At 38.5% G+C, this 26,819-nt stretch overlaps 5 protein-coding genes across 5 annotated transcripts; 3 read left to right on the plus strand and 2 right to left on the minus strand.

Moving 5' to 3' along the window:
- Positions 1-237: 237 nt before the first annotated feature.
- LOC140764322 (probable nucleolar protein 5-2) lies at positions 238-5,408 on the plus strand. The gene is made up of 10 exons (XM_073102835.1): positions 238-312; positions 655-754; positions 858-899; positions 1,367-1,546; positions 1,626-1,790; positions 1,915-2,115; positions 2,200-2,496; positions 3,689-3,889; positions 3,986-4,120; positions 4,548-5,408. The coding sequence occupies exons 2-10, from the start codon at positions 677-679 to the stop codon at positions 5,031-5,033; spliced, it is 1,785 nt and encodes a 594-aa protein (XP_072958936.1). The 5' UTR covers positions 238-312; positions 655-676; the 3' UTR covers positions 5,034-5,408.
- Positions 5,409-5,925: 517 nt separating this feature from the next.
- Positions 5,926-11,158, plus strand: LOC140764323 (probable serine/threonine-protein kinase At1g54610). Its single transcript, XM_073102836.1, has 7 exons — positions 5,926-7,368; positions 7,450-7,734; positions 7,805-8,122; positions 8,434-8,661; positions 9,073-9,173; positions 10,208-10,328; positions 10,635-11,158. The coding sequence occupies exons 1-7, from the start codon at positions 7,090-7,092 to the stop codon at positions 10,914-10,916; spliced, it is 1,614 nt and encodes a 537-aa protein (XP_072958937.1). The 5' UTR covers positions 5,926-7,089; the 3' UTR covers positions 10,917-11,158.
- A 98-nt stretch (positions 11,159-11,256) lies between these two features.
- LOC140764324 (GDSL esterase/lipase At2g23540) lies at positions 11,257-13,096 on the minus strand. The gene is made up of 5 exons (XM_073102837.1): positions 12,725-13,096; positions 12,503-12,633; positions 12,090-12,338; positions 11,751-12,006; positions 11,257-11,657 (listed from the first exon to the last, which is right to left on the minus strand). The coding sequence occupies exons 1-5, from the start codon at positions 13,017-13,019 to the stop codon at positions 11,434-11,436; spliced, it is 1,155 nt and encodes a 384-aa protein (XP_072958938.1). The 5' UTR covers positions 13,020-13,096; the 3' UTR covers positions 11,257-11,433.
- An 828-nt stretch (positions 13,097-13,924) lies between these two features.
- On the minus strand, positions 13,925-14,765 carry LOC140764325 (uncharacterized). Its single transcript, XM_073102838.1, has 2 exons — positions 14,321-14,765; positions 13,925-14,230 (listed from the first exon to the last, which is right to left on the minus strand). Exons 1-2 carry the CDS (start codon positions 14,763-14,765, stop codon positions 14,097-14,099), a joined length of 579 nt encoding a protein of 192 aa, XP_072958939.1. The 3' UTR covers positions 13,925-14,096.
- Positions 14,766-15,286: 521 nt separating this feature from the next.
- On the plus strand, positions 15,287-26,393 carry LOC140764320 (nuclear pore complex protein NUP93A-like). Its single transcript, XM_073102834.1, has 15 exons — positions 15,287-15,422; positions 15,539-15,630; positions 15,762-15,828; positions 16,230-16,289; positions 17,025-17,114; positions 17,627-17,896; positions 18,128-18,223; positions 18,409-18,540; positions 19,232-19,285; positions 19,390-19,473; positions 20,306-20,392; positions 20,458-21,360; positions 22,613-22,794; positions 24,176-24,467; positions 25,723-26,393. Exons 1-15 carry the CDS (start codon positions 15,321-15,323, stop codon positions 25,798-25,800), a joined length of 2,589 nt encoding a protein of 862 aa, XP_072958935.1. The 5' UTR covers positions 15,287-15,320; the 3' UTR covers positions 25,801-26,393.
- The last annotated feature ends 426 nt before the right edge of the window (positions 26,394-26,819 follow it).

Raw genomic sequence — 26,819 nt, forward strand, 5'->3', positions numbered from 1 at the left:
TATTTGTTTATAGCAAATAAAGGATCTATTTGTAGATAATAATAAGAAAGAACTTTATTTTCAATATAATCACAATGTAGGGTGTTATTTATAATTTTCTCTGTCGTCGGCCCGGCCCAATACCGTGCTAGTAGCTTGGCCCAGATATGGTTGTAAATCCTACGGCTCACATTATCTGATTCCCACACCAACGGTGTGATTCTCCTCTGCCGCAACCCTCTTCTACTTGTTAAAACCCCAACCCTTCCCCTCCTCGGTGCTTCCTTCCTCTTTTGCATTGCTGCTGCGCTAAAACCCATCATCAAGTGGAAGGTAAGCGTACCTCCCTCTTCTTCCCCTAGAAACCTCGACCTCCTCCGCCGCCAACCGAAACCCTAACCCCGATCTCTTATTCCGGTTCTCTCTCCTCTTCCCGTCTTCTCTATTCTCGACACGCTTCCGATCCTTAAACCCTAAACCCTAGAGACTTACATCTGTTAGTGTGAACGTAAGGGTGCATACTTGTGTGCCTCTTTGTTCGTTTCTTTCGTGGATATCGCTTATTGGATCGCTAATCGCCTTGTACGATTCGATGGTGGTTTCGTAATTTTTTTTTATGCTTCGGGAAATATATATATGATTGAGTGTTTGCGCTTGGTTTGGTACGTGATTTAGGTGCTTGTGCTTTGGTAGAGAGATGCTGGTGTTGTTTGAAACGCCGGCGGGCTTTGCCCTGTTTAAAGTATTAGATGAAGGGAAGCTTGACAAAATTGAGGTGATTGTTTGTTTGCTTGTTCTTTTGTTTTTTTTCCTTTTAATCTGTTAAAAGTTTGGGCATTTAATCTTTTCTGCGCTAAGTTTTCCTTGAACTATTTCAGGATCTGTGGAAGGATTTTGCGACATCAGAATCAGCTAGAAAGGTAACTTGAGACAAAGATATGTATGTCTTATTGATCGCTCGACATTGCAATTTCTCCTCTTTCCTGTCAAAGTTGTAGTTTTTAAGGTTTACCAGTTACCAGGATGTAAGTCTTTGAGTTGGCAGTGGGCATGTGGATTTTGTTTATGGAATTATTGCTTGATCAGCTTGCTATATGAGTGTATGTAAATATTTCTTTTCTCACTGCTGCGTTAATTGTTCTAGCGGCACGATAAATGAAGTTTGCCTATTAGAATGTGATCTGTATGGGTTCATTGCTTGTCTTAGGGCATGAGCCTATGCATGGTATTTCTTAGCTCTTATCTATAGGTTTACAGCTTGCATTTGCCATATACTTATTTTCTTTAACATCCAAAATCATTCGGTAATTAGTATTGTTCCTTGCTCATATCTTTTATCCTGCATTTATTGATTTGCTTTTGCACTAAAAAAATTGCATAACGTCAGGTGGTTAAGCTCAAAGCTTTCAATAAATTTGAGAACACTTCTGAAGCTCTCTCTGCTGCAACCTTGTTGATAGATGGCAAGCCCAGCAAGGGTCTCCGCAAGTTTTTACGTGCTCACTGTGATGGTGAAACATTGGCAGTTGCTGATACCAAACTTGGCAATGCAATCAAAGAAAAGCTGGTCAGCTATTTGCTTTGCATTGTCTTTATACTTGATAAGCACAGAATCTTTATTTTTCATCTTTCCAATGTTCTTGCAGAAAATTGACTGCCTTCATAATGATGCCACCGTCGAGCTGATGAGGGGACTGAGGAGCCAACTGACTGAACTAATAGCTGGACTAGCTGTGCAAGATTTAGCTCCTATGAGCTTGGGCTTATCACATAGCTTATCTAGGTATAAGCTGAAGTTTAGTCCGGATAAGGTGAATCTTCTTTTCCTTACGCTTTCTGGAAAGAATTGCTTTGATTGTTTCTTCTTTTAAATAGCTTATTCTCCTGCTCTCAAGCAAACTACTTATAAGGGGAACTCCTCCTTCACTTCTGTAGGTTGATACAATGATAATTCAAGCCATTGGCTTGTTGGATGATCTTGATAAGGAGCTCAACACTTATGCTATGAGAGTTCGTGAATGGTATGGTTGGCATTTTCCAGAGCTTGCTAAAATTATACAGGACAATATTCAGTATGCAAAGACAGTGAAGCTGATGGGGAATCGTGTGAATGCAGTCGATCTTGATTTCTCTGAGGCAAATCACCAGCACCCTACTTCATGACTACAAATGGGGTATGCCTGATATGTGCACTAATATATCATCTTCTTTCTGCAACAGATATTGGCAGAAGAGGCTGAAGCAGAGCTGAAGGAGGCCGCGTTGATATCAATGGGGACGGAAGTTAGTGATCTTGACTTGGCAAATATTAGAGAACTGTGTGACCAAGTCATAGCTCTTTCAGAGTATAGAGCTCAGTTGTATGATTATTTGAGAAACAGAATGAATACTATTGCACCAAATTTGACTGCTCTTGTTGGGGAGCTTGTTGGAGCACGTCTTATTGCACATGGTGGTAGTTTATTGAATTTGGCAAAACAACCTGGGAGCACAATTCAGATTCTTGGTGCAGAGAAGGTATGTTCAGATTTTACTTCTTTAGCCTTTTCCCCTCTTTGTTTTGTTTGTTGACTGTAGAGAGAACTACTAAGTGCATCACATACTTAGTATTATTGTCTGCCTTGTTTGTTGATCTGTAAAGATTGTGTTCTTTGAATTTACTATTCTTATACTACAATTTTTATATGGGGAATTATACATAGTTTTAAAATATTATCTTTCATTCAAATCAGTTCCTTTTCAAACGTTCCATTTGACTGAACCATGAAATGTATGACATGCATATCTTTGTATATGCTAGTCGTATCATAGGCTGGTTCTTTGAAAGGTGGGCTTTTATGTGCAGTACTTGTTGTCTTGTCATGGAATGGAACTACTCTTGATTCTAGTGGCGGAGCCTTATACAAACAAAGGGGGCATGACCCTTGACCCTTAAGAATGCACTATTAATTTGCATCTAAGTTCTTTCACTTAGCACAATTTTGATTTTAGTTTCTTCCTTTTCTAACAATAAGAGGTAGAAATATGAAAGCATAATATATATAAACTACTAACATCAAAGAATTTTTTTCCTTATCATAATAGTGATGTCAAACAATAATAAATTCATACTTGTCACTTTTTATTTTTAAAGTACGTCGCTATGCTCCTTTACTTCAGTGATATGCATGCAAGAAGGTTTTTCTTCTTGATGAAGAAGGCAACACAGTCAGTGCTTGACCTCTAAAATTTAAGTTTTCGTTAGGCAGCATTCACATGGATTTTGTCACACTCAGTTTTTGTTCTACATTTAAACTCTTTCTCAATTAATCAGTAGGATTCCTCTTTACGACTAAAAACCTTGCAGACATTTTATATTGCCACTGGCTGTTTCAGTTGGTAGGTTGCTACCATTGATGTTTAGGTTGAGCCTTTCTTGTATGTGCTAGAACGAAAGCTGGGGAGAGAACAGTATTCTATGGCAGAGCTATTAGCTGAAGCTACTATGCTGATATATGGTCGAAGGAGATAAAAGTACGGACTGATCAATTAATTCTAAAAGAAAAAAAGAAAACCCTATTGCAGATGTCATTCTCTATTTATGGTTGTGAAGCTGATAATTTATTTACACAAAAGGTGTTATATCTATTAAGTTGCTGTGCACACAACTTGCTTTTGCTTCTTTAGAAAACCACTGGGATCTTGAAATATTTTGATAATTAATGTGCAGGCCCTGTTCAGAGCTTTAAAGACAAAGCATGCTACGCCAAAATATGGTCTCATCTTCCATGCATCCCTAATTGGTCAGGCAGCCCCAAAATATAAGGGCAAGATATCTCGCTCGCTCGCCGCAAAGACTGCACTTGCTATTCGCTATGACGCCCTTGGTGATGGTGAAGACAACTCTATTGGACTGGAAAATCGAGCAAAGGTAACGGATAAGCACAAATCTGCCATTATGTTGAATACATCTTGTCATTGCAATAAAGTAGAATTCATGTTTTTCATATGTGACATACTTGGACAGCTGGAGGCTCGTTTAAGGGTTCTTGAGGGTAGAGAATTGAGTCGATCTGCTGGTTCAACAAACGGCAAGCCCAAGATAGAGGCTTATGATAAAGACCGAAAGAAAGGTGCTGGTGCTTTGGTCACCCCTGCAAAGGTATGCTTTAAGTTTTTATGTAAGACATTTTTTCTTTTGTTGAAGCTAATATAGAACGCAAGTGTAGTTTGCATTAACTAACACATTCGAACATGACTAGAGACTTGTATGACCCTTTGATGTTGGATAGCTAATATCATATCTGGAGTAACCTCGAACTGTAGCCTGCCAAGGAGATTAGACTATCCTCAACCAGCCATTCAGCTTTCGTCTTGGCTGCTTTTTCTTTTGTATGAACTTATCAATGATTTTGGATTGCTAGTGTGAGAACCTCAGATTGGTCATTGAAACTCGTAGGATTGCATTGGTTATTCTTAAGGTGTATGTTAACAGTCCTTTGTTGAAAAAAAAACTGAGGCTTTTAATATTGTGGTTATGGATAAAGATATGGAAAACTGAGGCTTGTGATTACTACTTTCTTTTGTAGACATACAATTCCTCGGCTGATTTGGTTCTTGGACAATCCATCGAGCCAGCAGAAAAGAAATCAGCTTATGAACAGGAAGGAGTGCATCCAAAAAAGAGGAAGCATGAGGATTCGACTGAAATGTCTCCTGGAGAGGCAGTTGACCGTACTGCACAAGAAGATGGCGACCAGGAGGAGAAGAAAAGGAAGAAGAAGAAAAAGAAGTCTGAGGCGATCACCGACTTAGAGAACCATGCTGAAGCCGAGGAACAGAAGAAAACGAAAAAGAAGAAGAAAGCTGAAGTTCAGAATAATGGGATAGAGAATCAAGATCAGGCTGCTGTTGTTGCTAAAGATGAATTGGAGCCCAACACAGAAGAGAAGAAGAAAAAGAAGAAAAAACATGCCAAAGCAGAGGAGGATGATGATCTCCAGAAAAAGGAACAGGAAGCAGCTGAAACAGGGAGAAAGGAGAAGAAGAAGAAAGATAAAAAAATCAACTTGTGATAGTAGAAAAAATTGAGATGTGATGCAGCGATTTTGGGTAATTCATGTCTCCTTGAGGAGAGGTCTTAAAAGTAACTTATTTGCTTTTCATTTGTCATCCTAGGATCAGTGTTGATGATAATTTTCGTTGATAGCTTTTGTTGTATCCAAGATATTAGAACTCAATTTTACTACCTTATTTCCAAGAAGTTACCAAGACGAATTTCAGTAGATAAAATTTTCTAATTATTGATAAACTTGTCATACGTAGGTGGCGATTCCATGATTGCAATGAACTTGCATCTTTGTTGGAAGTCGACACCTTTGATGTTGTCGTGTCTACTACCTCAGTTCTAATGTGAAGAAATGTCCAGAACTGCGTTGATTTTTCCTCCATGCCTGTTAAAGTTTCATATGCAATGACTTTTGCTTGGGTTCTTGCCTCCTCTTTGAATTTTGGTAGAAGGAAGCACAAAAGCGAGTAACAGGTCAACAATTGCACATCTCAAGACCCAGAAACACACCATTTGACAATTGTGTCAATTTCTTGTTTTCAATTCCTAATAACAGCAGAGCATCCATCACTGACAACAACAGAATTTTATTGAAAACGAAAGAGAATTGCAAATGCCAAGTTTGGCCACATGAATGTGTGCTACAGATGATTTGGAAGAAGGGAACCCCAAACTGATTGATTCCCAGCTAAAGAATTGTAGCAGAGGCGGCTGCCTGGCTCAGCGGCTGAGAGGCTCAGCAGCAGGGGGGATAGAAGGTGACCACCCTCCGCCGCCGCGGTGGAGTGCAGAGGAGCATCAGCAGCAAAAGGACGACGACCGCCACGAGAATCCCCAAGGGATTGAAGCCCTCATCATCAGATTCACTACTGCAACAAAGCTTTCCCATGAGAGAGAAAGAGACAGACAGACAGAGAAGCAAATTACTAGTCTTCTGGTGATGCAAATGAACTGAACGGAAAGATCTACAAGCGGTAATAGCGTTGAAGTTTTGTATCCTTAGCCATCAAGATTCTCTCTTTTAGTCCAGTGGAGGTGGTGGTTAAAACATCACAATCCATCTTCTTGTCCTACTTCCTGTTCTATTTTTTTAATTATTGTCGTCTAGACTTGGAAGTTTTCACACGGGTCAAGATCCAATAACAACCACTAGTAGACTGGATACAGCTATCAAGTTCAATTAAAGGACCAAATATGGGAGCTTTTCCTCTCCCAGTTCGTCTGGTAAAAAATTCTCTCGATTCCCATCTCGATAATCATGTAAGTACTCTGTTTCCTATCTGTCAAGCTGCTTGATTATTTCTCAAGATTGGAAATGACGATTTAGTTCGAAGGATTTGGGAGGTCTATGATTTCTTCTTGGGGCCTGGTTTGTCCTTTTGTTGTCGATTTAAATAGCTGCGTCAATGATTCAATGCCATTGTGGGCTCAATTATTTGGTAAATTAGTGATCATTTTTCTTTAATTATAATAAAATATAGAGAAACTTTTAAATAACATCCCATGTTCTTATCATTTTCTGAATAACACTCAATTTTTTTAAAGAATTTTATAACCAAATGTCTCTACTTTGACTGAAATATTTTTGGGAAATTTCTTATATTTCCCTACGCTGTTAAGCCATGCCCTGTTCTGGTCCATCCAATTGAATAAAAAATCTCTTTCTAAATTCAGTCAAAGGAAAAAGAGAGATTAGATTATAATTGATCATCTCAGGTTGGAGGAATGGAGTAAAGCATAAGATCCAGTTTTTATAATAATAAAAATGAAATATAGGGTGTAAATTATAAAATTCTCTCTCTCTCTCTCTCTCTCTCTCTCTCTCTCTCTCTCTCTCTGCATGTGGGACAAAAGCAAAGCCCCAAAAGCTCAGAGGCCGAATCTAACGTTTCCAAATCTCCATTGTCTTCTTCTCTTTCTTTACTCATTCCACTCTCTCGAGTCAAACCCAAACCTGCTAAAGCAACTTACCTCCCTTCGTCTACCTCCGCCAATCGAGGAAGCACCAAAAGCGAGGCACCATTAGAGCCGTTTCGAGCTCCAAATCCAGGCTATGATTTGAGATGGGCTGCGTCCTCGGGAAGGAGAAGGAGAAGGAGAAGGAGAAGGAGAAGGGGAAGGAGCAGCGCCGCCGCCGTGATACCGTCGTTGAGTTCCCCGTCTCGAATCCCGAGGAGGAGGACAAGGACGGGAAGCCGGATCCGCGGCTTGGGAATTTCGTCAAACATGTGAAGGGGGAGCAGGTTGCCGCGGGGTGGCCGCCGTGGCTCGCCGCCGTGGCAGGTGAGGCCATCAGAGGGTGGATTCCTCGCCGTGCCGATAGCTTCGAGAAGCTGGATAAGGTGAATCCTTGTTAAATTCTGGTTATTGACTTATTTCCTGATCTTGGTTTTGCTCAAGATTGAATTTTTTATGGGTTTTAGATTGGGCAAGGGACTTATAGCAATGTGTACAAGGCTAGAGATACGTTGAGCGGCAAAATTGTAGCTTTGAAGAAGGTCCGATTCGACAAGCTGGAGCCGGAGAGTTTGAATTTTATGGCGCGGGAGATTCTTATACTTCGGCAGCTGGATCACCCCAACGTGGTGAAATTAGAGGGGTTAGTCACTTCCAGGATGTCGTGCAGTTTGTATCTAGTGTTCGAGTATATGGAACATGATCTTGCCGGTTTGGTTGCAAGTCCAGAAATCAAATTCACAGAGCCTCAGGTTAGATCGTTAATTATATTTGCAATCATTTCTTGTTTCAATTTACATATTGGTGTTATAATGTGAGCAGGTGAAGTGCTACATGCACCAACTGTTGTCAGGTCTTGAGCATTGTCATGATCATGGAGTGCTTCACCGCGACATCAAGGGCTCAAATCTTCTTCTTGACAATGCTGGCCTGCTTAAGATTGCAGATTTTGGATTGGCTTCATTTTTCGACCCAAATCATAAGCAGCCGATGACTAGTCGTGTGGTCACTCTTTGGTATCGGCCTCCTGAGTTGCTCTTAGGAGCAACTCATTATGGGGTTGGTATTGATCTCTGGAGTGCAGGCTGCATTCTGGCAGAGCTGTTGGGTGGGAAGCCCATTATGCCTGGACGCACCGAGGTATTCTATCAGTAATATCAATGTGTTTCAATTTCTTCTTCATGAATCCTGTATTGAGCCTTATTTGTAGCTCAAGTTTAGAATCAGGAAGTTATCCTTTGTAATTGGTTTACATCTCTAATTCCAAATTCCAATTCCACCGTCGTGTTCTCACTATAGAAGTCTTTTTAATCATCGAACTGCCTGATTCTTGGAAGGTATACTTCATGTTGTTATGTAGATAGTTCAGACAAATCTACTTGATTGATTTCCTTCACTTCAAGTATGTAATATTAGCAGGTAATGATAGTTACTATGTTCACATTTGCTAGGTGGAGCAGCTGCATAAAATTTTTAAATTATGCGGATCCCCTTCAGAAGAATACTGGAGGAAATCAAAGCTGCCACATGCTACAATATTTAAGCCCCAGCAGCCATACAAACGACGCATAGTGGAAACATTCAAGGACTTTTCACCTTCATCGTTGCAGTTAATTGAAACTCTTCTTGCAATTGACCCAGCTGATCGTCAAACAGCTTCTGCTGCATTAAGAAGTGAAGTGAGTTCTTCTGGCACTTCAAGCATCTTGAACTGTACTGTACCCTGTTACTGCTTTAGTATAACAAAAGTTACGTGGTGTCGTAAAACTCTGCTGAATAGCTCTCTAAGAAGGGGTTATTACATAGTGTCTGTTAGTCTCTGTTAGACTCTTGAGCATGAAACCACCTTCCTATTATTTGTGTTGTGATTAACGTTGCACGACTTGGAATGCTGATCCTCCTTGTATGACATATGAAGTAATACTCTGAAACTTTAGACCTTAACTGTCGGAAAGCATAATATTTTTACTGCATGTAGAGCTTATATAAGTAATGAATCTTCCAGTTGATAGTCTGATGTTTGTTAATATTCTTCCTAACATTTTATAAGATAGTCTGTATGACCTGCATGTCTCTTTCATCAATTGCAGTTCTTTACTACCAAACCTTATGCATGTGAACCATCAAGTCTGCCCCAATATCCTCCAAGCAAGGAGATGGATGCCAAACGAAGGGATGAAGAAGCAAGAAGGTTTTAATCTGTTGGCTTGTTAATTTCTTCAATTGCAAAGTTCAAAAATTATTTTGCCATTTTTTGGATCTCTCTTTGGTTCCTATTCATAATCATTGAAGAAATGTCTAATCAGTTTGGTCAAAACTGAACAAAGTTTGTTTGAGTTAAACTATTTGACGACCGCCATTTGCTTGCATGAGAATATTGCAAAACAAAAGGTAAGGTAGATAACCCTACTAGTTAGCTGGTCGTATAATTTTAGAGCTTTGATCCAAAAGACTGGCACTGGTTTTTAGAGGAAAGGTTGACAACTTGCTGCAATTATTAGTGGAATCTTCTCAACTTTGAGATTGCTTAGCCATCTCCGTGTTGTTGAGAGAAGGATTGGGCTGCGGAAGCTTGGTCTTCTCTAAAGCCTCTATACAGGCTCTGTTTCATAAGAAGCTGACATATGGCTAAAAGATTCTCATTGAGTGAGATGCTGTTCTAGATGAAATTTAAGGTAGATAACTCTACTAGTTAGCTGGTCATATAGGTTTTAGAGCTTTGATCTGAAAACTTGCATGCAATTATTAGTGGAATCTTCTCAACTTTGAGACTACTTAGTTGTCACCATGTTGTTGAGAGAAGGATTAGGCTGCGGAAGCTTATCTTTTGTCTTCTCTAAAGCCTCTACACAGGGTTTGTTTCATAAGAAGCTGACGCATGGCTAAATGATAAATCTCAGTGAGTGAGATGCTATGCTAGATGAAATTTAAGCAGATGTGTTGTTGCTTCAAGTGATGTTGAATCAAAGTATGATTATAAAGGAAGACTGCAATGACCTTTGGAACACCCAATTTTGGCATATTGACGCCCTAGGAAAACAGAAATAATGTCATACTAATTGGCTTATTGGAGATTGACACCATATTCTACACTTTTGCATGATTATTATTAGTCTTCTTCCAATCCCATGCAGTTTTGAGAATTATATGTTTATGTGCATGAAGATCTGCAACATACAATACTCAAGACGCTGTTATACTAACATATCCTATGCATGGTTGTAGATTGAAAGCTGCTGGTGGAAGAGCTAATGGTGGTAGAACAAAGAAGTTGCGGACACATAATCAAGCTGCTAAGGCTATTCCTACTCCAGAGTCAAACGCTGAACTCCATGCACACCGTGATGTACGCTAATCTAACTGCTTCCTTCATTCTCGACTTTCAGTTGTCTATTAATATCTCTTTTTGAATAAATCAAGGAAATTTGCAAGCCCCTATCTAATATGGAAATGAGCAGTATAGATAAATTCCAAGTTAAACCAGAACTTGAGACATTCTGTGTAGTCATTGACTAGCTGAGATTAGCTTACACTCTAGTACATCTTTATAATCTTCTATACCTTGTCCTTAATGAACTGCGTCCTTCTAAACGCTCTGCATATTATATCACTTCCATATGATATTGGTTTTCCCTTCGGTTTGTGTTAACAGAGAAGGCGCCTGATAACACACGGAAATGCAAAGTGCAAGAGTGAAAAATTTCCTCCTCCACACCTAGATGGTGCTTTTGGGTTTCCATTGGGTTCTTCACACTACGTGGATCCTCCGTTTGAGCCAACAGAAGCTTCATTTGGCATTATGGTCCATGACCAGAAAGGACGTATGTCTACGTGGTCCGGGTCATTGGAAGAGCCTGCTGCAGTTCCTTATATCAAGCAAAACAAACAGTCCAGTCGATCGCCGAAGCAATCTGGTGCTGCTTCTATAAGATAAAAGCAATGGGAATCATTACTTCAACTGAATCTTGAAAGCTCGATACTTGCTGTAATTCTACACGATTGCCTAATGCCGAGGGGCCTGCAATCAGTGATGTAAACAGCTTGATCTGCTCTCTTTTTCCCCCCTTTATTGTACTATTGTTTGAACAGCAATATATAGGCGATCTGGGAAGCAGCAGGATTTATCATTCTCTATCGGACTCTCTTTCCTATATTACAATTACCAGTTTCATATTATAGCTAGTCGTTTCTTTGGATGCCAACCAAAACAGGATTCTTGTTGCAATATGAGGCATTTTCACTTTCCAAGCTGATGCTTTTCTGAGAATTTGAGAAACTAATCACTTTACTGCATGCATTTATCACATCAACATTCAACTTAAAAGATCAATTGGTTCTTGAAATATAGATTTAAAGCTCCTCATACAGCAAGCTTCTCCACTCAAATCCAATGCCCTTAACACCATAAATAGTTACTTGAATAAAACAAAAACGACATCAAGATGAACTTTTTAGAGGGCTAGAAGTTGTCTAAGATTAACAGGTGAGATGTATCTTGTATCTCCATCAACAAGACGCTTTGCCAATATAAGATTTGCTGCCTCACTTGGATGATATGGATCCCAGAACACATATGCCTCTCTATCATCACACATAGATGAGGTAGGACTACATGGAACTATGCCTGCATATTGCCCTCCATTTCCACAACAAGCAACACTAGCTGTTTTGAAACCTGCATAATGTTTCACAAATAGATCATATAATTAGACTCATACTTTAATCCCCACTGGAAAGAGAATACATGGGGGAGTTTATGAGTTCATACCGTATGATTCATAGCTTGTTATGAGTTCCATCACTAGAGAGTATACATTTGCAAGGCAAAACTTGGCTCCTGGAAGATTGTCATTAAGCTCTGCTAATAGATCTCTTAATTTACCATTATATTGCACAGCAAGTTCGTTTGGCAGGCTAACACACTCTGTCTCAGAGATTCTATTGATGGTCTTCTGGTATGGAATGCAGCCTATCGGTCCTACATTTGCCACGACAAATTTTCGCGCATCGAGCGCGTAAAGCCTCTGCATTAAGATAATATTAAGATATAATTACTTTGAAATATTATTATTACTAGTTCTCGAAGAGATTAGTGATGTTTAATTACCGTGAGTTGAGCTTTGAGATTGGCGATTAGGTCGTTAACAAAGTCATCAGGCGATTCGGCAACTCTCGTTCCAGCGGAGACGACTGGCATAAGATAATTGTTAAGGAAATCGTTAGACCCAACGGTGATTGAGAAGATTGCTCTGCTCATCAAGAAATGCTTCGCCTCTTCCTTCCCTAACAAACCATCCAGTTGTTGCCTTGTGATGTTGAAGTAATCTACTTGGATGTCCATCCCAAGCCTATTAACCTGTGAAGAAAGAGAAAATTAAGTTATTTCTTATATTTCTCATTCAAAATTACGGGCAGTGAAAAGTGGATCATATATATCTAACGACTCCGATCATACTTAGTATATATACATATATATACATGATTAGAGCTATTAGATGTTAACTAAAGAGTAAATCATACAAATATTTTTCCGGTCCCGTTCATAATTCCTCCTCCTCCCGATGCATAATTCACTCCGTTCAGTATCGCCGAACCCGTCGTGTTCGGTGCCAGAAACGCCGGCGCGTACTCCGGTTGCCCCAAAAGCTCTCCTAAAAGTAATTAATTAGCAACTCAAAAATTTACATTAATTAATCTCAATTATAGATAAAGAGTATGTATATATATATATATGTAAGTTACCAACAATGTCTGCAATGGTCCTTCCATTGGTGAAGCGTCCGGTGGGCTCCCCGCCGGACGCGGCGAAGTCGATGCCGTTCGGTCGGATGTCGGCTTTCGAGAGAGAAGCGAGGTAGTTATTATTCCCACAGTCGACGAGCGAGTCGCCGAAGACGAAGGAGGCTCCTAAAACTCCTTCTCCATTGCTAACCACTGCCATTCCACATAGCATTACTATCACCACCACCAATGGCCAAGCCTTCATTCTTGCCATCTTCTCAGCAGCTACGTTAAAAAGGCAAACATACACACACATATATATATATATATAATATATATATGGCCAAGTTTATTATAGATCCTACTTTGCCTCTTATTATTTCCCCTACGTTGTAATACTTGTGGACTTTGTAGTTGTGAACGGTGGTTATAGCAAGGAAGAGGTTGGTTTTTGGAGTTGAGAAAAAAAAAAAAACTAAAAAAAAAGAGGAAAAATTCTAGTAGTCTTCTAGTTATGGTTGTTCATCAACACTTTGACGCTTTGCTCCTGAGATCATGAAGGATTATATATACTCTATGCATGGAATATGGTGTGATATTAGGTAAATTTTAGGTGGGAGGTTAGCTTCTACAAGCTTTTTCATGGAGACAAGAGATGGTTAATTAATTGACTATGATCATAGTGAGAGTGAGAAAGGTGGACACAAGAGTTCAGTGAGTTAGATAGTGGTGGGTGGAAATACCAACATCACCACACTTGCAACAAAGGGTTTCTTGTGGGTTTAATTATACTTTCAATCACGTTTAAAAGAGATTATAAAATAATTATCAAATTTAACGAATGAAATCAATTCATCGCAGAATCAACTTGCAGTGAAAGGGATGTACATTGATTTAGACCAGCATCAAGAAGCTCCAAAGCCAAACCGTTTGGCATCCTACTTATAATTAATTTTCTATTATTTTAGCTTTTTGGTTATATATTATGCATGCATGTCTTTCTAAAATGCCCGTCCTCTTTGGAAGAAGTAGGTGGATATATAGATATATATATTAATTTTTAGTTCAACTAATGGGCCAACTATTTTGACTACTGATCTATCTACGTATCAAATTTCTTAATTAAAAAGACTACATATGTACTAATAGAGCCACATTTAATTTTCTCAACAGAAAACATAATCTTCTCTTTCAAGTGACCCAATCTAGAAGGCCCACAAAATATTATTAGCCATATATGAAAGTGATTAATTTCTTATTGGACTATAGACAAATAACAATTAATAATAGCATTTGTAACAAAAAATAGCCAATTGAATATATATTTGAAAACTAGGTATTCTATTACATCAAATTTTAGTATTTTTTTCATATAAATTTATTCCAGTGATCATCAATGAGCTAATGAGCCACTTGGGATCTCACTCTCTTTAGAGGTTTCTTTCACTGAAACAGTTGCTTCGCTTTCCAATTCCTCAATAGATATTGCTTCTTTGAAGTCCACCGAGTTTTTCCCAATTGATTCCCCTGTTGATATCATAACATATCATCTGTTAATAATTCTTTTTATTTTTATTTTTTATTCCATAATACTATTTTAAAATTAATTACGCTTACCATCATCTTCAATATCTTTGAAATTAGTTCCCTTTTCTTCAACTACTAAGGCCTCAGATTTCTCCTCGCAGTTAACTCCTACACCCTCCTTCGCGGCGGCGGCGGCGGCGCCGCCATCGCCGGCATCTTTTATCTCAATAATCTGCTCTTCTTTATCCGAGGATGAAGATTGACTCGACAACTCCGGCGGCGTGACCTTCTCCTCTTCGACCGTCTTCACCGTCGCCGTCGATTTACCATCGGCGTTACCAGCAGCATCGGCACACTCGGTACCTTCTTGTTCCTTCTCCACCTTAGAGCCGGAGCCGGTATCTGAAGATATCTGGCGATCTGCTATAGATGGCGATGATATGCTCATGATCGTGCTCGATTTCCTCCGGAGAAGGCGATTGATGCTCACCGTGTTTCCGGCGGCCACCGCATCTTTGGATCCACCGCACCCCATTTGCGGAGCAAAGTTAGAGAGAAGGATAAGAGCGAAGATTCAATGGAACAACAGTACTGGAGATACGAAAACGGTGAGGGTGTTGTGTATATATATATATATATATATATATAATCCTCTTCAGTTGAGTTATTATTGGAATGTGGTGATTGGAGGGTGATCCTCCTCTCTTGGTCTTGGACAACACATTCTTGTTATATATTTTTATATTTTTAAACATTCTCTATTTTTGGTCATTCATTCGCCAATCATCACAGCTTGGTATTTTCTATTTATTTATTTATTTATCTATTTATTTATCAGACCGTTTCTAAAATTTGTTGAGGGATATTTTCCTATTTAACTTTTAAGGGGGGTTGTTTGTGTAAATATAAAATAAAAGATTAGAGAAGGGTATAAGTGCAAAATACTTACTCATCGGCTCCGCTTTGAGCTTAATTTTAAGCTAAGCCTAGCTTAAGCCAAGTGTGCCCTCGTCTCTTTCCCTCCTCTTTACAAGAACCCAAAACCCTGGGCCAAGCCGAAACCGAGAAGGCGGAGGGGGAAGTTAGAGTAATGGCGAGCGACGCGGAGATGAGCGGGTGGTCGGATCTGCTCCAGTCCTCCACCAAGCTCCTCGAGCAAGCGGCCCCATCCGCTCAGTTCCCTCCTCTCCAGGTTTCTGCTCTCGCTTTTTATCTGTTTCTTGACGTCGATCTCGATTTCGCTCTCCGTTTTCTTGATTCTACCCATGGGTCGGTGTCTTGATTGATTTCTTTCTTTGGGGTTTGCAGAGGAGTCTGGACCAATTGGAGGCGCTTTCCACTAAGCTTAAGACCAGAACCCTACGTGCCGAAACCCCCTCGCAGTCCATCTCCGCTACGAGGTAGCTCTCCCTCTCTCTCTGGCTCTGGACCTCTGCTTTGGTCGTAGTAGGGTGTTTCTTTTGATTAAGTTGGTCCTTTTGTTATCGAACACTATTTATTGCTTTTAGTTTCAAGAACTTTTTGAATGCAGGCTTCTTGCACGGGAAGGCATAAATGCGGAGCAACTTGCGAGGGATCTCAAGTCTTTCGAACTGAAGGTAAAATCTATTTTATAGGGTTTTGCTGCTCGTGATTGTTGTATGAATGTATGATACAAGGGGACTATCAGAGGCAAAAATAGTTAAGTGCATTTAGATTTGAAGTGTGTATAGAAGTCGCACTTGATTTTTTTGGGAAGGAATTCCTTTGATGGGTTTGGATTTGTTGAAGCTGGCAGTCTTGTATGATTTTTAGGCATAAGAAATGAGAGGATTTTCGTTTATCTTACTGAAGTTTTAATGAGCTAGGAATCGAAATCAAATTGGCATGTCATTTCCTTTTGTCTGATAAATAGTATTTCAGTACAATGGACCACTTGTTCTGGTTAATGGAAGATTGGCTAGCTTCTATATGCTACAGAAATTTCTTGTTTTACACGTCTTTCTCTTTGTTTCTGTAGACAACTTTGGAGGATGTTTTCCCTTCGGAGGCAACAACTGTTGAGGAGTACCTGCAACAGGTAATCTTGAAGTTGTAACCTATAGAGGATGATTATTGATTGTTCACTCACTCAGAGAAGCATAACTAAAGTGTGATAAAATAGTATTCCACTTGAGAATTTTATTCAGTATAATTCTTATATTATCATCATCCCAAATCCCTTTATTTTATTAATGCTGGTAAATTACATGGATATTCTATTGGTGACTGACTATGATCAGCACATAGTTACATCTTTTCCATCCATCCATTGCTGTTCAGATATTACATCTAAGTACATAATAAGTTGTATTTTTTTTTAAATATTGAAGTGTTTATGTACTTGTAGTCTTTGTCATATTAAGATATAAATAATAAATCTTTTATTCATTTTGTTGGTAAACACTAGATTATCAGTAGCATTCTACAGTGTTAAGCAGTAATTGTTAGACATAGATTAAATTCTTGTCATTCATACAAGTTGGTAATCTTTGTCTTGATATTATCTATGTTTTATCGAGATTAAGAAAAAAAAACACATGTAGTATAAACTGCACGTGTTTATCAAGTTACAAGTGGTTGTTGCCCCATTAATGCTTGATTGTTGCTTATCATTTTCATGTTTTTCTCTTACTTTGGTCAACTTGAATCCATCAGCTAGCTTACCTGGATAAGAGCTTTGAGTTGGGCCATACAAATCCTTATTGTTAGCCAGCATATGAGGGTCACTTGCTTTTGTTGACTTCTGTAGCTCTTCTGGAATGTCTTATTTCAGGTTCATGAGATGGCTATGGTCTCATCCATCCAGGAAGCTCAAAAGGACAATCTCCGAAGCTTTAGTGATTATATGATGAAAGTCTTGGAGGTCAGCATGCATTTCTTGCTTTTTCACATTTTATTCACCTTTTCATTTGAAATCATTTTATCAATAGGTGCTATAATAATTTCTAAAAATGAATGGTATCTATGTGAATGATCATCTTCTATGCTTTGCATAAAAATGAAATGCTGTGATGTACATATGGGTGAAAATCATAGACCAGCCATTTACTTGCTAATATTCTTCTAAGATTTTCTTCTTTCTTTGGAACTCTGGTCCTTCATGTTCATTGTGGGATCTATTTGATCTATAAATTCAGATATGATCCGATGTTCATGATAACCAGCAAGAGGTTTATCCTGTTGCTGTAATGATTTTGTTAGGTAGCTTAGTCTATTCCGGATGAGTCTTCTGCTGCATTCTGTTATATGTACTCATTTTAATCCACAGCTGTTCTATTAGTACTTGCAATCTACTTGCACAGATTGGTTTAATTTATTGATGAGGTTAGTGGTGTAAGAAACTATTATCTTCTATGTTGCTATTTCTTGTTACAGGATGACTGGCAGAAGGAGAAGAGAGACTTCTTGCAGAGTTTAAGCCGGCTATCGACGTTACCCAGGACAAATAGTAGTCTTGCAACAAGTGGGCTTTCTCGGCTTGGTCAGGTGTCATCCCCAATTTCCAGTCCTCAAATATCTGCTGGCCCATCAGCCGTAGGGGTATTACCAATAGCTAACAAGTCAATAATTGAAAAGAAGACTTCAGTGTATGCCGAGATTGTCAGGAATCTGAATGGTGCTAGAGGGCGTGGGCTGCCTTTCAAAGTAAGTGTCTTTTAGTTGTGAAATAGTAACTTTATTATGTGTCACTGGTAAAAGATGGATACAAGAGTAACAGCTAGGTGCTCCTGTTAAAACTTTATCAGCCAAATTGCCTGTTTGATAGGTCATTTTAACTTGTGTTACGCATCCTGTTAGCAGTAGGAATATGACTAATCTCTTGTTACATAATTTGTATTCTGGTATCATTTTACTGATACTTTGTTTTGTGGTTAGCCTGCCACAACTTTCCGGTCTGCTTACGAAGGCTTGGGAATTGATGTTTCTGGTGTGAAGTCAGTTACTATGCAGAAAATCTGGCATTTGATTCAGGTAATCATATTTCTTTGTAGTCTGAAATCCATCTATCATCTGCTTGGTCTGAAAATGTTTTTCCTATATGCAACTCTTATTGCAACCTCAAGCAGATGAAAGCATGTTTATTATTTGGTCCTTCCTATTTCGTGTTAATCTCTTTGATAAGTTTCAGTAATTTCTTGATTTCATTATTTTGTCAGGCATTGGTTGGTGAGGATTCTAGTCAGCAAAATGTTTCGAGGAAAATGTCACTGGTGATAGGGGCTAGACGCCACCTTGAATGGGGCCATGAGAAGTACATCATCGATGCCATCCAGAGTCATCCAGCGCAGGTGAATGTTTCTTTTACTCGATCATTTTCATGAGAAATATCTGCATCTCCAGAAAAGTGTGAGCTGCACTTTTTCATTAACTCCTATTGAAGAGAATATCATTTCTGTTCTAACTTATGTTTATTCTCTTCGTCCTGTGTGCATGATCAACTCTGTTTTTCGTATTTTGAAGGGCTTGAAACTTAGTACAGAATTTCCATGTTGATTGACAAATGATCAACTCTTATCTTATCCACATTTTACAATGACAATCCATGCTGTAAATTGTAGGCATGGCTGCATGTTTTCAGCGCTTCAGTTGCATGAGTCCTCAAATTATTCAATTCATTAAGGAGGAGCATTTTATTTGTTGTGCTGCTTAAATTTCTTTAAAATATTTATGCAGTTTATCTTCTGTCTTTTATCTGGTGATTGGATTCATCTTAGGGCATTCTCCAGCGGCATTTGTCAAAATGTGATCTTTTGATGAATTTTATAGCCATGAAACAAATTCGTAGGTTTAATATCTTTTTTGACCGGCACATTATTTATACAATTCTCATTGGTTTTGTTATTCTTACCAATACATTTCCCATTTTATACATTTTTATACTCTAGACCTCACCTTCTTTCTTTTTAATTTTTCTTGGAGATTCTAAATATAACCTTCCCTACTGCTCAACACCTGTTGGATAATTATTTGTGCTTGTAGGCTGCTCTTGGTGGGGCTGTTGGCAATCTGCAGAAAATTCGGGCTTTTCTTCGGGTCTGTAGGGTATCATGTTTATGGTTTTCCTTTGCTCTATATGATCGGTGACTTAATTTTCACCTCTGCTTGTTGTGTGCTTCACTGATATTGTGATTCAATAGGTCCGTTTACGTGATCATGGCGTACTAGACTTTGATGCAACTGATATGCGTAGGCAGCCTCCAGTTGACACAACATGGCAACAGGTTTGGACCAATTATTTTACTATTTTGCCCATTGTTGCTAGATTGCAACAACCTGTCACCTGCAGTTTCCTTTATTTTTTATTTTTCTGGTTTTGTATATAAATTTAAAAGTACAATCTTCTCATATCCTGGAACACAAGGCCTACAATTATTGGGACATCAAAAAGATTCAGCAGTTGTACCTTACAGTGAAATTTCAATGCATGTATTCCCTACTTATCTGCTAAGCAACAAGAATTCATACTTCAAATTGAAATTACTGAGGAAAAATAATACCCTTATAACATCGCTGGGAGAAATGAGAGGAACATAACATCATTATGTCATAATTGATTTCTGATAATATGGTTTCAACATTCAGAAACTCTCAAATTAATGAAACACAACTTGTGCAAGAGGTATCCACATTATGAAGCCGAAGCGTAGGGAAATTTTTAATGAGATAAGTTGTGCAACAAAGATGTAAAGATGTAAAGGGCTTCCTTTGTAGAAGGGTTTTCATGGCTAAGATTCAATAATGTGGAGTAAGATCTAGTCACATAGATGGATATTGTTAGGAAATACTTGGACAAGTTCAAAGTGGCAGTGGATGTCTAAATATATGAAGAAATCCATGAGGCTCATGCCTTATTCCTTGAAGCTTATTGGTGCCTTTCTGTAGGTGCGTTGCTTCAGCATTTTTGAGTATTTCTTTATAGTACTTTTGTCTACACTTAAATTTATGGGCACATCTTTCTGAACTCTTTTTCTCATAGGTCTTTCATTCTGCGACCTTTTTTTGTCATATATATCCATGGTACATAAATATTCATTGTTATTGTTCTTTCTGTAGATTTACTTCTGCTTAAGAACGGGATATTATGATGAAGCCAGAAATGTTGCTCAATCATCTCGTGTTGCACACAACTTTGCCCCTCAGGTACTTGATTGTTTTGTATAGGTTCCTGAGTGTCTTAATATGATTACCTAAGACTCTTTTGGCAGCTTGTAGAGTGGATTTCGACTGGGGGTGCTGTTTCACCAGAGACTGCTCTTGCCGCTTCTGAAGAATGTGAGAAAATGTTGAGAATGGGTGATCGTGCTGGTCGGCCTAGTTATGACAGGAAGAAATTGCTACTCTATGCTATCATTTCTGGTTGTCGCCGTCAGATTGATCGATTGCTAAGGGACCTTCCAACCCTTTTTAATACTATAGAGGATTTCTTGTGGTTCAAATTGTCAGTGGTGAGGGACTTGCCAAGTGCATCTTCTTCTGTTGTTCTAAGTGAAGGGTTTGTTCCATACAGTCTAGACGATCTCCAAGGCTACTTAAATAAATTCGAACCATCTTACTATACAAAAAATGGGAAGGATCCTTTAGTTTATCCTTACGTGTTACTTTTGAGCATTCAGCTACTTCCAGCAGTCCTGTACTTGTCCAAGGAAGTTGGAGAGGAAGGATATAATATTGATGCTGTACATATCTCTATTGCTCTAGCTGATCACGGCGTTCTTACTGAAGGTGCTGGAACTGGGCACAAGATGGGGGTCATGGATGCGTGTGCAGAAGCAGCCAGCATAATTCAGCAGTATGGTTCCATCTACTTACGTCATAATAATCTTGAACTAGCATTGGAGTATTACGCACAAGCTGCTGCTGCAATGGGTGGAGGAGAGATGTCATGGATTGGGCGAGGCAACACGGATCAGCAAAGACAGCGAAGTTTGATGTTGAAACAACTTATGACAGAGATATTATTAAGAGACGGTGGTATCGCTCTTCTACTTGGTCCAAGGGGCGTGGGAGAAGAAGGGGAACTTAGAAAATATATGATGGATTGGAGAAGTCGACAGCAGTTCTTACTTGAAGTTGCTCATCAATGTCAAGAAGCTGGGCTATATGAAAAAGTAAGCCCCTATGACTCAAGTTCAGTTCTGACCTAGAGTTGCATTTTTGAGAGTTGGACAATTTTAGTTCATGCTATGTTATGTCAGACAAGTAAATTGACAGATACTGTTTGACCTTAGTGTCAGAGTTCATGTCACATTGATTGCTTTATTAAGGATATATTTTCTTCTTTACATTTAGTTTTCTTTTTTCATGGACCTTCCTTTTTGTATGATAAACTAATTTAGGTGGGACAAAAACTATTTATTTCTCTTGACATTGGGACCTGATTAACTGCAGTGACATACGAGAAGATCATGCCAAACCTAAAGGAAAGATCAAATACTCTGCCATAATAATGAATATTCACAATTACAAATATAAGTATCTAGATTCTAGATATATAATTCAATATCTAAGTAACTAGTCATAATTAGATGTAAATTTGTAATGTGCGGCAACAGATTGTGTGTATCGTTATTCAGCCTGACTATGTCTAGGTTTGTCTATGCAGGCTATCAAGTACAACATCTGCATATGAGGGTGCATGCACCCTTTTTAGAATACTGTCCAAGAGTTCCCTTATGTTGAATCTAACACTTCTTTATAGGAAAGCCAGCTTAATGAACAGTTAAACTGTTAAATAATTGAATTTCTTTTCTCCACATCTTTTTATATTAAAAAGGATATCCAAGCATGTCATTTTATCATGATCAGTATGCAATAGATCTTCATGCAATGCACATTTGTCTCTGTGAATGAGCAGTTTCTATTTGTTGTCTAGTTGCTACTGCATTGCTAGATGCCACTGCCTTCAACCTAAGTTAAATCAACATTATTGAATGCCACTGTGGTTGTGTTGACAATTGAGATGCCCATGATATTGCTTTTATTTTGTTTATTGAAAATAACCTACACTACTCAATATGATTAGCAATTGGAGTGTGTCGCTAGAGTAAAGGCTGCAGCTTGTATGCCTGAGTAATGTACTGGAAATAAATTTATATCAGTTTGGTTTTCATGGATAAGTCTGTTTACACAACATTCAATCAGCTTCAGTATAGAATGTTTCTGGTTGCTGCGACATATTTGAGTTTACGAATCATTAGTTTGGTTACTTATTCTTCCTACTTGACTTTCTAGTGGTTTTTCACTCTAGTAATTCTCTTCTTGTTTTGACTTCTTTATGTGACTGTTTCTGTTCTATACATTAAAATTCTGTTTCTTATTCCTTGTTGACATGTATCTGCTGCTTCACATGGAACTTCTTAGTCCATAGAAATTCATAAAAGAGTTGGAGCTTTTGCTATGGCATTAGAGACGATAAACAAATGTCTCTCAGATGCAATCTGTTCCATGTCGCGGGGCAGGTCAGATAGTGAGAGCCGTGCTGCTAGTCTAATAAATTCTGGCAATGATATTCTGGAGACATTCAAGTATTCTTCTGATTCCAGGTTAGACTTGCACTTGAGCTACTGTGCTAGACTATCTTTCCTTATATATCTTTCATAGCTTCAGCATGAACATGTGGGATTCTTGATAGTTATCTATTACATGCTTGATTATCTTTGGTTCACCTATTTGGTGGTCTAATCTTGTGGTACTTATTCTTGTCATGCAGATAAGCTTTACTATATTTCACCTCAAAATTATGCATATTGGTTTCATCATATCTGGTTTAATTGGCACTGTATGTAACATACTGCAATAAAACATGGATTGGCAAAAAAAATCTTTATTCTCATGTACGGCTTGAAGCTCCTTTGATGATCCCTTTGTAGATAGTTTTAGTTTCTAATCATTTATCTCATATTGCATATATAACTACTTTTATCAGTTTACTAGTGATATTGCCTTTTCTAAGTAGTCAATCTAATAGTTTTATGGTTGGTTTCTGCCTATGGGTCTAGAGTTTGCTCAACTGCTTGTAGGTAGAAGCATTGCCAGGTCAACGGAGAGCTTGTCAGCAAGTTTGTGCCTAGTCTAATAAAAAAAAAACTAATAACTTGCATTTTCAACCTTACATTTTCCTCTCTCCTCTACAACAACCCTCCGTCCCCACATCATCTATTTCTGATTTCTTTTTTCCCAGCAGGTACAATCACAAAGGGTGTATTTTGCTGGCCATTTATGTGAAACAATGAATTCTTACTCCCTTGCTTTATAAGGCATCTTGTTCAGGATCTTGGTGTTACGCTTGATCAAGTAGACAAGACAGTAATGTGTGTCTAGTGAAACCTTAACCTTTTAGATAGATATTGTAGATTTCTATAGCATCCACGTACCTAGTTGTGATAGTGCTTCAGTCAAAATCTCAAAATAAAGTCCATAATCTCAAAGAGGAAGGTTCGTCTCGATGGAATAGACAAGTACTAGAAAACAACTCCATTGTTACAATCACTCGGAATGCCATTTATTTCAATTTTGGCTCTCAGATTATCAAGGCAAACCATGAAGTGTTAAGTGCTCATGATTTGATGTTCTAGTAGATTGTGGGTGGAGGGCCATGGTGATAAGTCTCTTACAATTTCATACCTAGGACTTGTGAGTTGTGAGTGTTCTGTTGTTGTTGCTTTGGGTCAGGGGACCATGGAGATATTGTATCATTACTGCTTCATGAATACCCTGGTGAGCAGTAAAGGTTTAGATTGGATCATCAAGAGCTAGGCATTAGACTAGCACAATAGTCAAGTTATTTCTTTCTATAATAACCATGATATCTGTGCAGTACTGCAAGGATGATCTATTGTATATCTAATCATCTCTAAAAGGATCACCAACTTTTAGGTAGATTAGAATCAGTTTAGCCTTGAGATGTTTAAATTTCTCTTGCAGCCTTCAAGACAAGGATCTCGTTTCTGAGAAGCAAACAGTACTAAGGCAGCTTGAAGCTATCTTATTTGTCCATAAGCTCACCAGAGCAGGGCAGCATGTGGATGCTTTGAGGGAGATCACGAAACTTTCATTCCTTCCATTGAATCCTCGAGGACCAGATGTTACCATTGATGTATTCCGGAATTTATCCCCCCATGTTCAAGCATGTGTGCCTGAACTCCTCAAGGTTGCTCTTAGTTGCATGGACAATGTCACTGATACTGATGGAACGCTCCGCGCTTTGAAGTCCAAGGTATGCCGTCTTTATTTTCCATTCTATATAGTGATGGCATATATTAAATCATAATTTTTTGGTCAAATTTTAAGTGAATTAATTATGTCCAGTATCTATTTGTTCATGTTTAAGTGTGCACATCAAATTATCCTTTTGAGAGAACTGAAAGTCGTTATTAGTCTGAATTCAACACGAGAACATTATTATTACTTTTATCTTTTCAATGAGCTGATGCAAATTGATTGCTAAAGAAAGCTAGTTTCTAGAGCATATCAAAGTTCTGCGAGGCAAGAATTTCCCAATAAGAATTTAGTTGTTGCTAGCTCATAAATGAAATGATTTGGCATCTAAATTGCTGGTCTATCATCATGATCTGATCATCCAGAAACCAAGCTTGCATCAATTGCAGAAGTCTAACCCACAACCTCTCTTCAAAGTTCTTGAATGTTTGATTGCAACTATTGTGGGTGGATTATAGTGAACACTGGAGACTATTGTTTGTAATTATATAGGTTTTCCCAAGAAATATATGCACTTCATGCACACACAGAACCAAGTTCAAAGCTGGCTGCAAGCATAAGTGCAACCACAATTTCTGGCATCACCGGAGGGATTGGAACTACATTCGTGGGTCGACAATTTTTTTGGATAGGATCACCTTTTGAGGACATTCAAGAATCAGCCTTCGAATTCATATCCCATTGATGCGAGAAGCCCATTCCCGTCTTTCAGGCCTTAGAAGCTAAGCATGCTCGGTGCTTATATCATTCATACTTGGATTTGGATGACCTCTTGTTTTCATAGTCTTTCAAGCAAAGTCCGGAGTCTCCGGACTAGACCATAGCAATCTTCCTATTGGCCTGTCACCTATCATCCCCCTCCTGATTAGAGAGTAGTTGGACAGAGACTAGTAGCATGCTTGATTAGCCAAGCAGATGAACAGCCCTGCATCTTCTTGATCCCTCCACCTCTATTAGGGGTACTGCCAAATCAGTTAATCATTCCAAAGTCACTGGATGAATTGCTGAGTAGTGCGATCATATCTTGTGCTATTCAGAAGGCAGAACTAGTATTTTCTGAGAGAATATTATATCTCCCAATGGCAGAATATTTTTCTTTCACTGTAAAGGAGGCAAATTTGAATTTTTCATTATTTGGATAGATGCATATGCTTATGTACTTTTATTCTGCTTAGTCTATAACAGAAGCACATATAAATATGCTTTCAGTACTTCTGTTCCCCTTCTAATATATATTCTTTCATTACTGGCAGATTGCGAACTTTGTAGCCAACAATATGACCAGGAATTGGCCGCAGGATTTGTGTGAGAAGATTGCCCGAAGCATATGAAATATTTATGTTGTTTGTACTTATGAAAAGCCGCTCACTGGGAGGTGGTGCGGTCTTGTATACAGCAGGTTTACTTGGAAGGAACCCAGGCATACGACTCTTTATCAGCATAGTGCCAGTGTTACCCGTTCTTGAGCTACTTACGGTTTTTAAAGATGCTCCACGTTGATGTGTATGCTACAAGGTAAATTTTAGTAGTGCTTTCGTATGGTGAGATTTTGCCTCGGGGTTAAAGAATGGAGGGGAACCTCTTAACACTTTTTGGATTCAGAAGTCTGTTTGAGTTTGACAAGGAGTTTGTGGTTGGAATTTGTTTTTCGTTACTGTTTGGACTAAGAAGAGAGAATATATCGAGAGAAACCAAGCATCCTTGTCTTGGGCGTGGCAATTGTTGCTTTACTTGTGAACCCCTACTTGTGAGCTATCAAGCAACTAGGTAACTATGCCATGCCTGCAATATACTTTTATGTTAAAATGAATTGAATTATATTAGTGTGGAGTTTAATTATCTGTATTTAGTTTCTTTTAATATTTCAAATGATCAGTCTTAACAAATTTCTGATTAATATATAAATGTGCTATTTTAAATTGAATTAGCCAAAAACCGTATTCCATTGATGTGTTTATCAGTGGTTTTCTATGCCACCAATCAAGATATTAAGTAAAGTTTAGTGAGCATAAACAGGAAGAACAACTTGCAAAATAAAACAGAATATATGTTTGTTTGTATATGATAATAAAGTTTGTTTATGATGCTCGATCCTCGTCTTTTATGCAAATTGTGATGGGCTGAGAGTTCGGTAGTCATTTGAGATGTTTGGATTTTCTTAAGGGAAGTAGAGGCAGATTTCGACATGAGGAAAGGTTTTAGTCCAATCTAATGGTCAAGAAAGTGGAATGTTCCTGAATGTTTTAATCCTCAAGTTGTAGCATATCAGTTGCAATAAGTACTACTTTGTCTCATTGAGATATCTTTATTACCCACTTTTCTTCTTTAGATAGGCAAACACTGAGGGCTT

This window comes from Typha angustifolia, chromosome 8 (genome assembly GCF_048772165.1).
Source record: "Typha angustifolia cultivar Huaian chromosome 8, ASM4877216v1, whole genome shotgun sequence".
Classification (NCBI taxonomy): Eukaryota; Viridiplantae; Streptophyta; class Magnoliopsida; order Poales; family Typhaceae; genus Typha; species Typha angustifolia.

What these genes read in the sequence shown, in the direction of transcription:
- LOC140764320 (XM_073102834.1), top strand. Translation starts at nt 15,321, where the DNA reads ATGGCGAGCGACGCGGAGATGAGCGGGTGGTCGGATCTGCTCCAGTCC. An exon ending in GGCGTGGGCTGCCTTTCAAA is followed by an intron (nt 17,897 to 18,127) that starts GTAAGTGTCTTT and finishes TTTTGTGGTTAG; the next exon opens with CCTGCCACAACTTTCCGGTC. An exon ending in CACACAACTTTGCCCCTCAG is followed by an intron (nt 20,393 to 20,457) that starts GTACTTGATTGT and finishes CTCTTTTGGCAG; the next exon opens with CTTGTAGAGTGGATTTCGAC.
- LOC140764325 (XM_073102838.1), bottom strand. Translation starts at nt 14,765, where the DNA reads ATGGGGTGCGGTGGATCCAAAGATGCGGTGGCCGCCGGAAACACGGTG. An exon ending in CAAAGATATTGAAGATGATG is followed by an intron (nt 14,231 to 14,320) that starts GTAAGCGTAATT and finishes TGATATCAACAG; the next exon opens with GGGAATCAATTGGGAAAAAC.
- LOC140764323 (XM_073102836.1), top strand. Translation starts at nt 7,090, where the DNA reads ATGGGCTGCGTCCTCGGGAAGGAGAAGGAGAAGGAGAAGGAGAAGGAG. An exon ending in TTATGCCTGGACGCACCGAG is followed by an intron (nt 8,123 to 8,433) that starts GTATTCTATCAG and finishes CACATTTGCTAG; the next exon opens with GTGGAGCAGCTGCATAAAAT. An exon ending in AACTCCATGCACACCGTGAT is followed by an intron (nt 10,329 to 10,634) that starts GTACGCTAATCT and finishes TTGTGTTAACAG; the next exon opens with AGAAGGCGCCTGATAACACA.
- LOC140764324 (XM_073102837.1), bottom strand. Translation starts at nt 13,019, where the DNA reads ATGTGTGTGTATGTTTGCCTTTTTAACGTAGCTGCTGAGAAGATGGCA. An exon ending in GACCATTGCAGACATTGTTG is followed by an intron (nt 12,634 to 12,724) that starts GTAACTTACATA and finishes AATTACTTTTAG; the next exon opens with GAGAGCTTTTGGGGCAACCG. An exon ending in AACAAGCTATGAATCATACG is followed by an intron (nt 11,658 to 11,750) that starts GTATGAACTCAT and finishes AACATTATGCAG; the next exon opens with GTTTCAAAACAGCTAGTGTT.
- LOC140764322 (XM_073102835.1), top strand. Translation starts at nt 677, where the DNA reads ATGCTGGTGTTGTTTGAAACGCCGGCGGGCTTTGCCCTGTTTAAAGTA. An exon ending in TGAAGTTTAGTCCGGATAAG is followed by an intron (nt 1,791 to 1,914) that starts GTGAATCTTCTT and finishes TCACTTCTGTAG; the next exon opens with GTTGATACAATGATAATTCA. An exon ending in TCGATCTTGATTTCTCTGAG is followed by an intron (nt 2,116 to 2,199) that starts GCAAATCACCAG and finishes TTTCTGCAACAG; the next exon opens with ATATTGGCAGAAGAGGCTGA.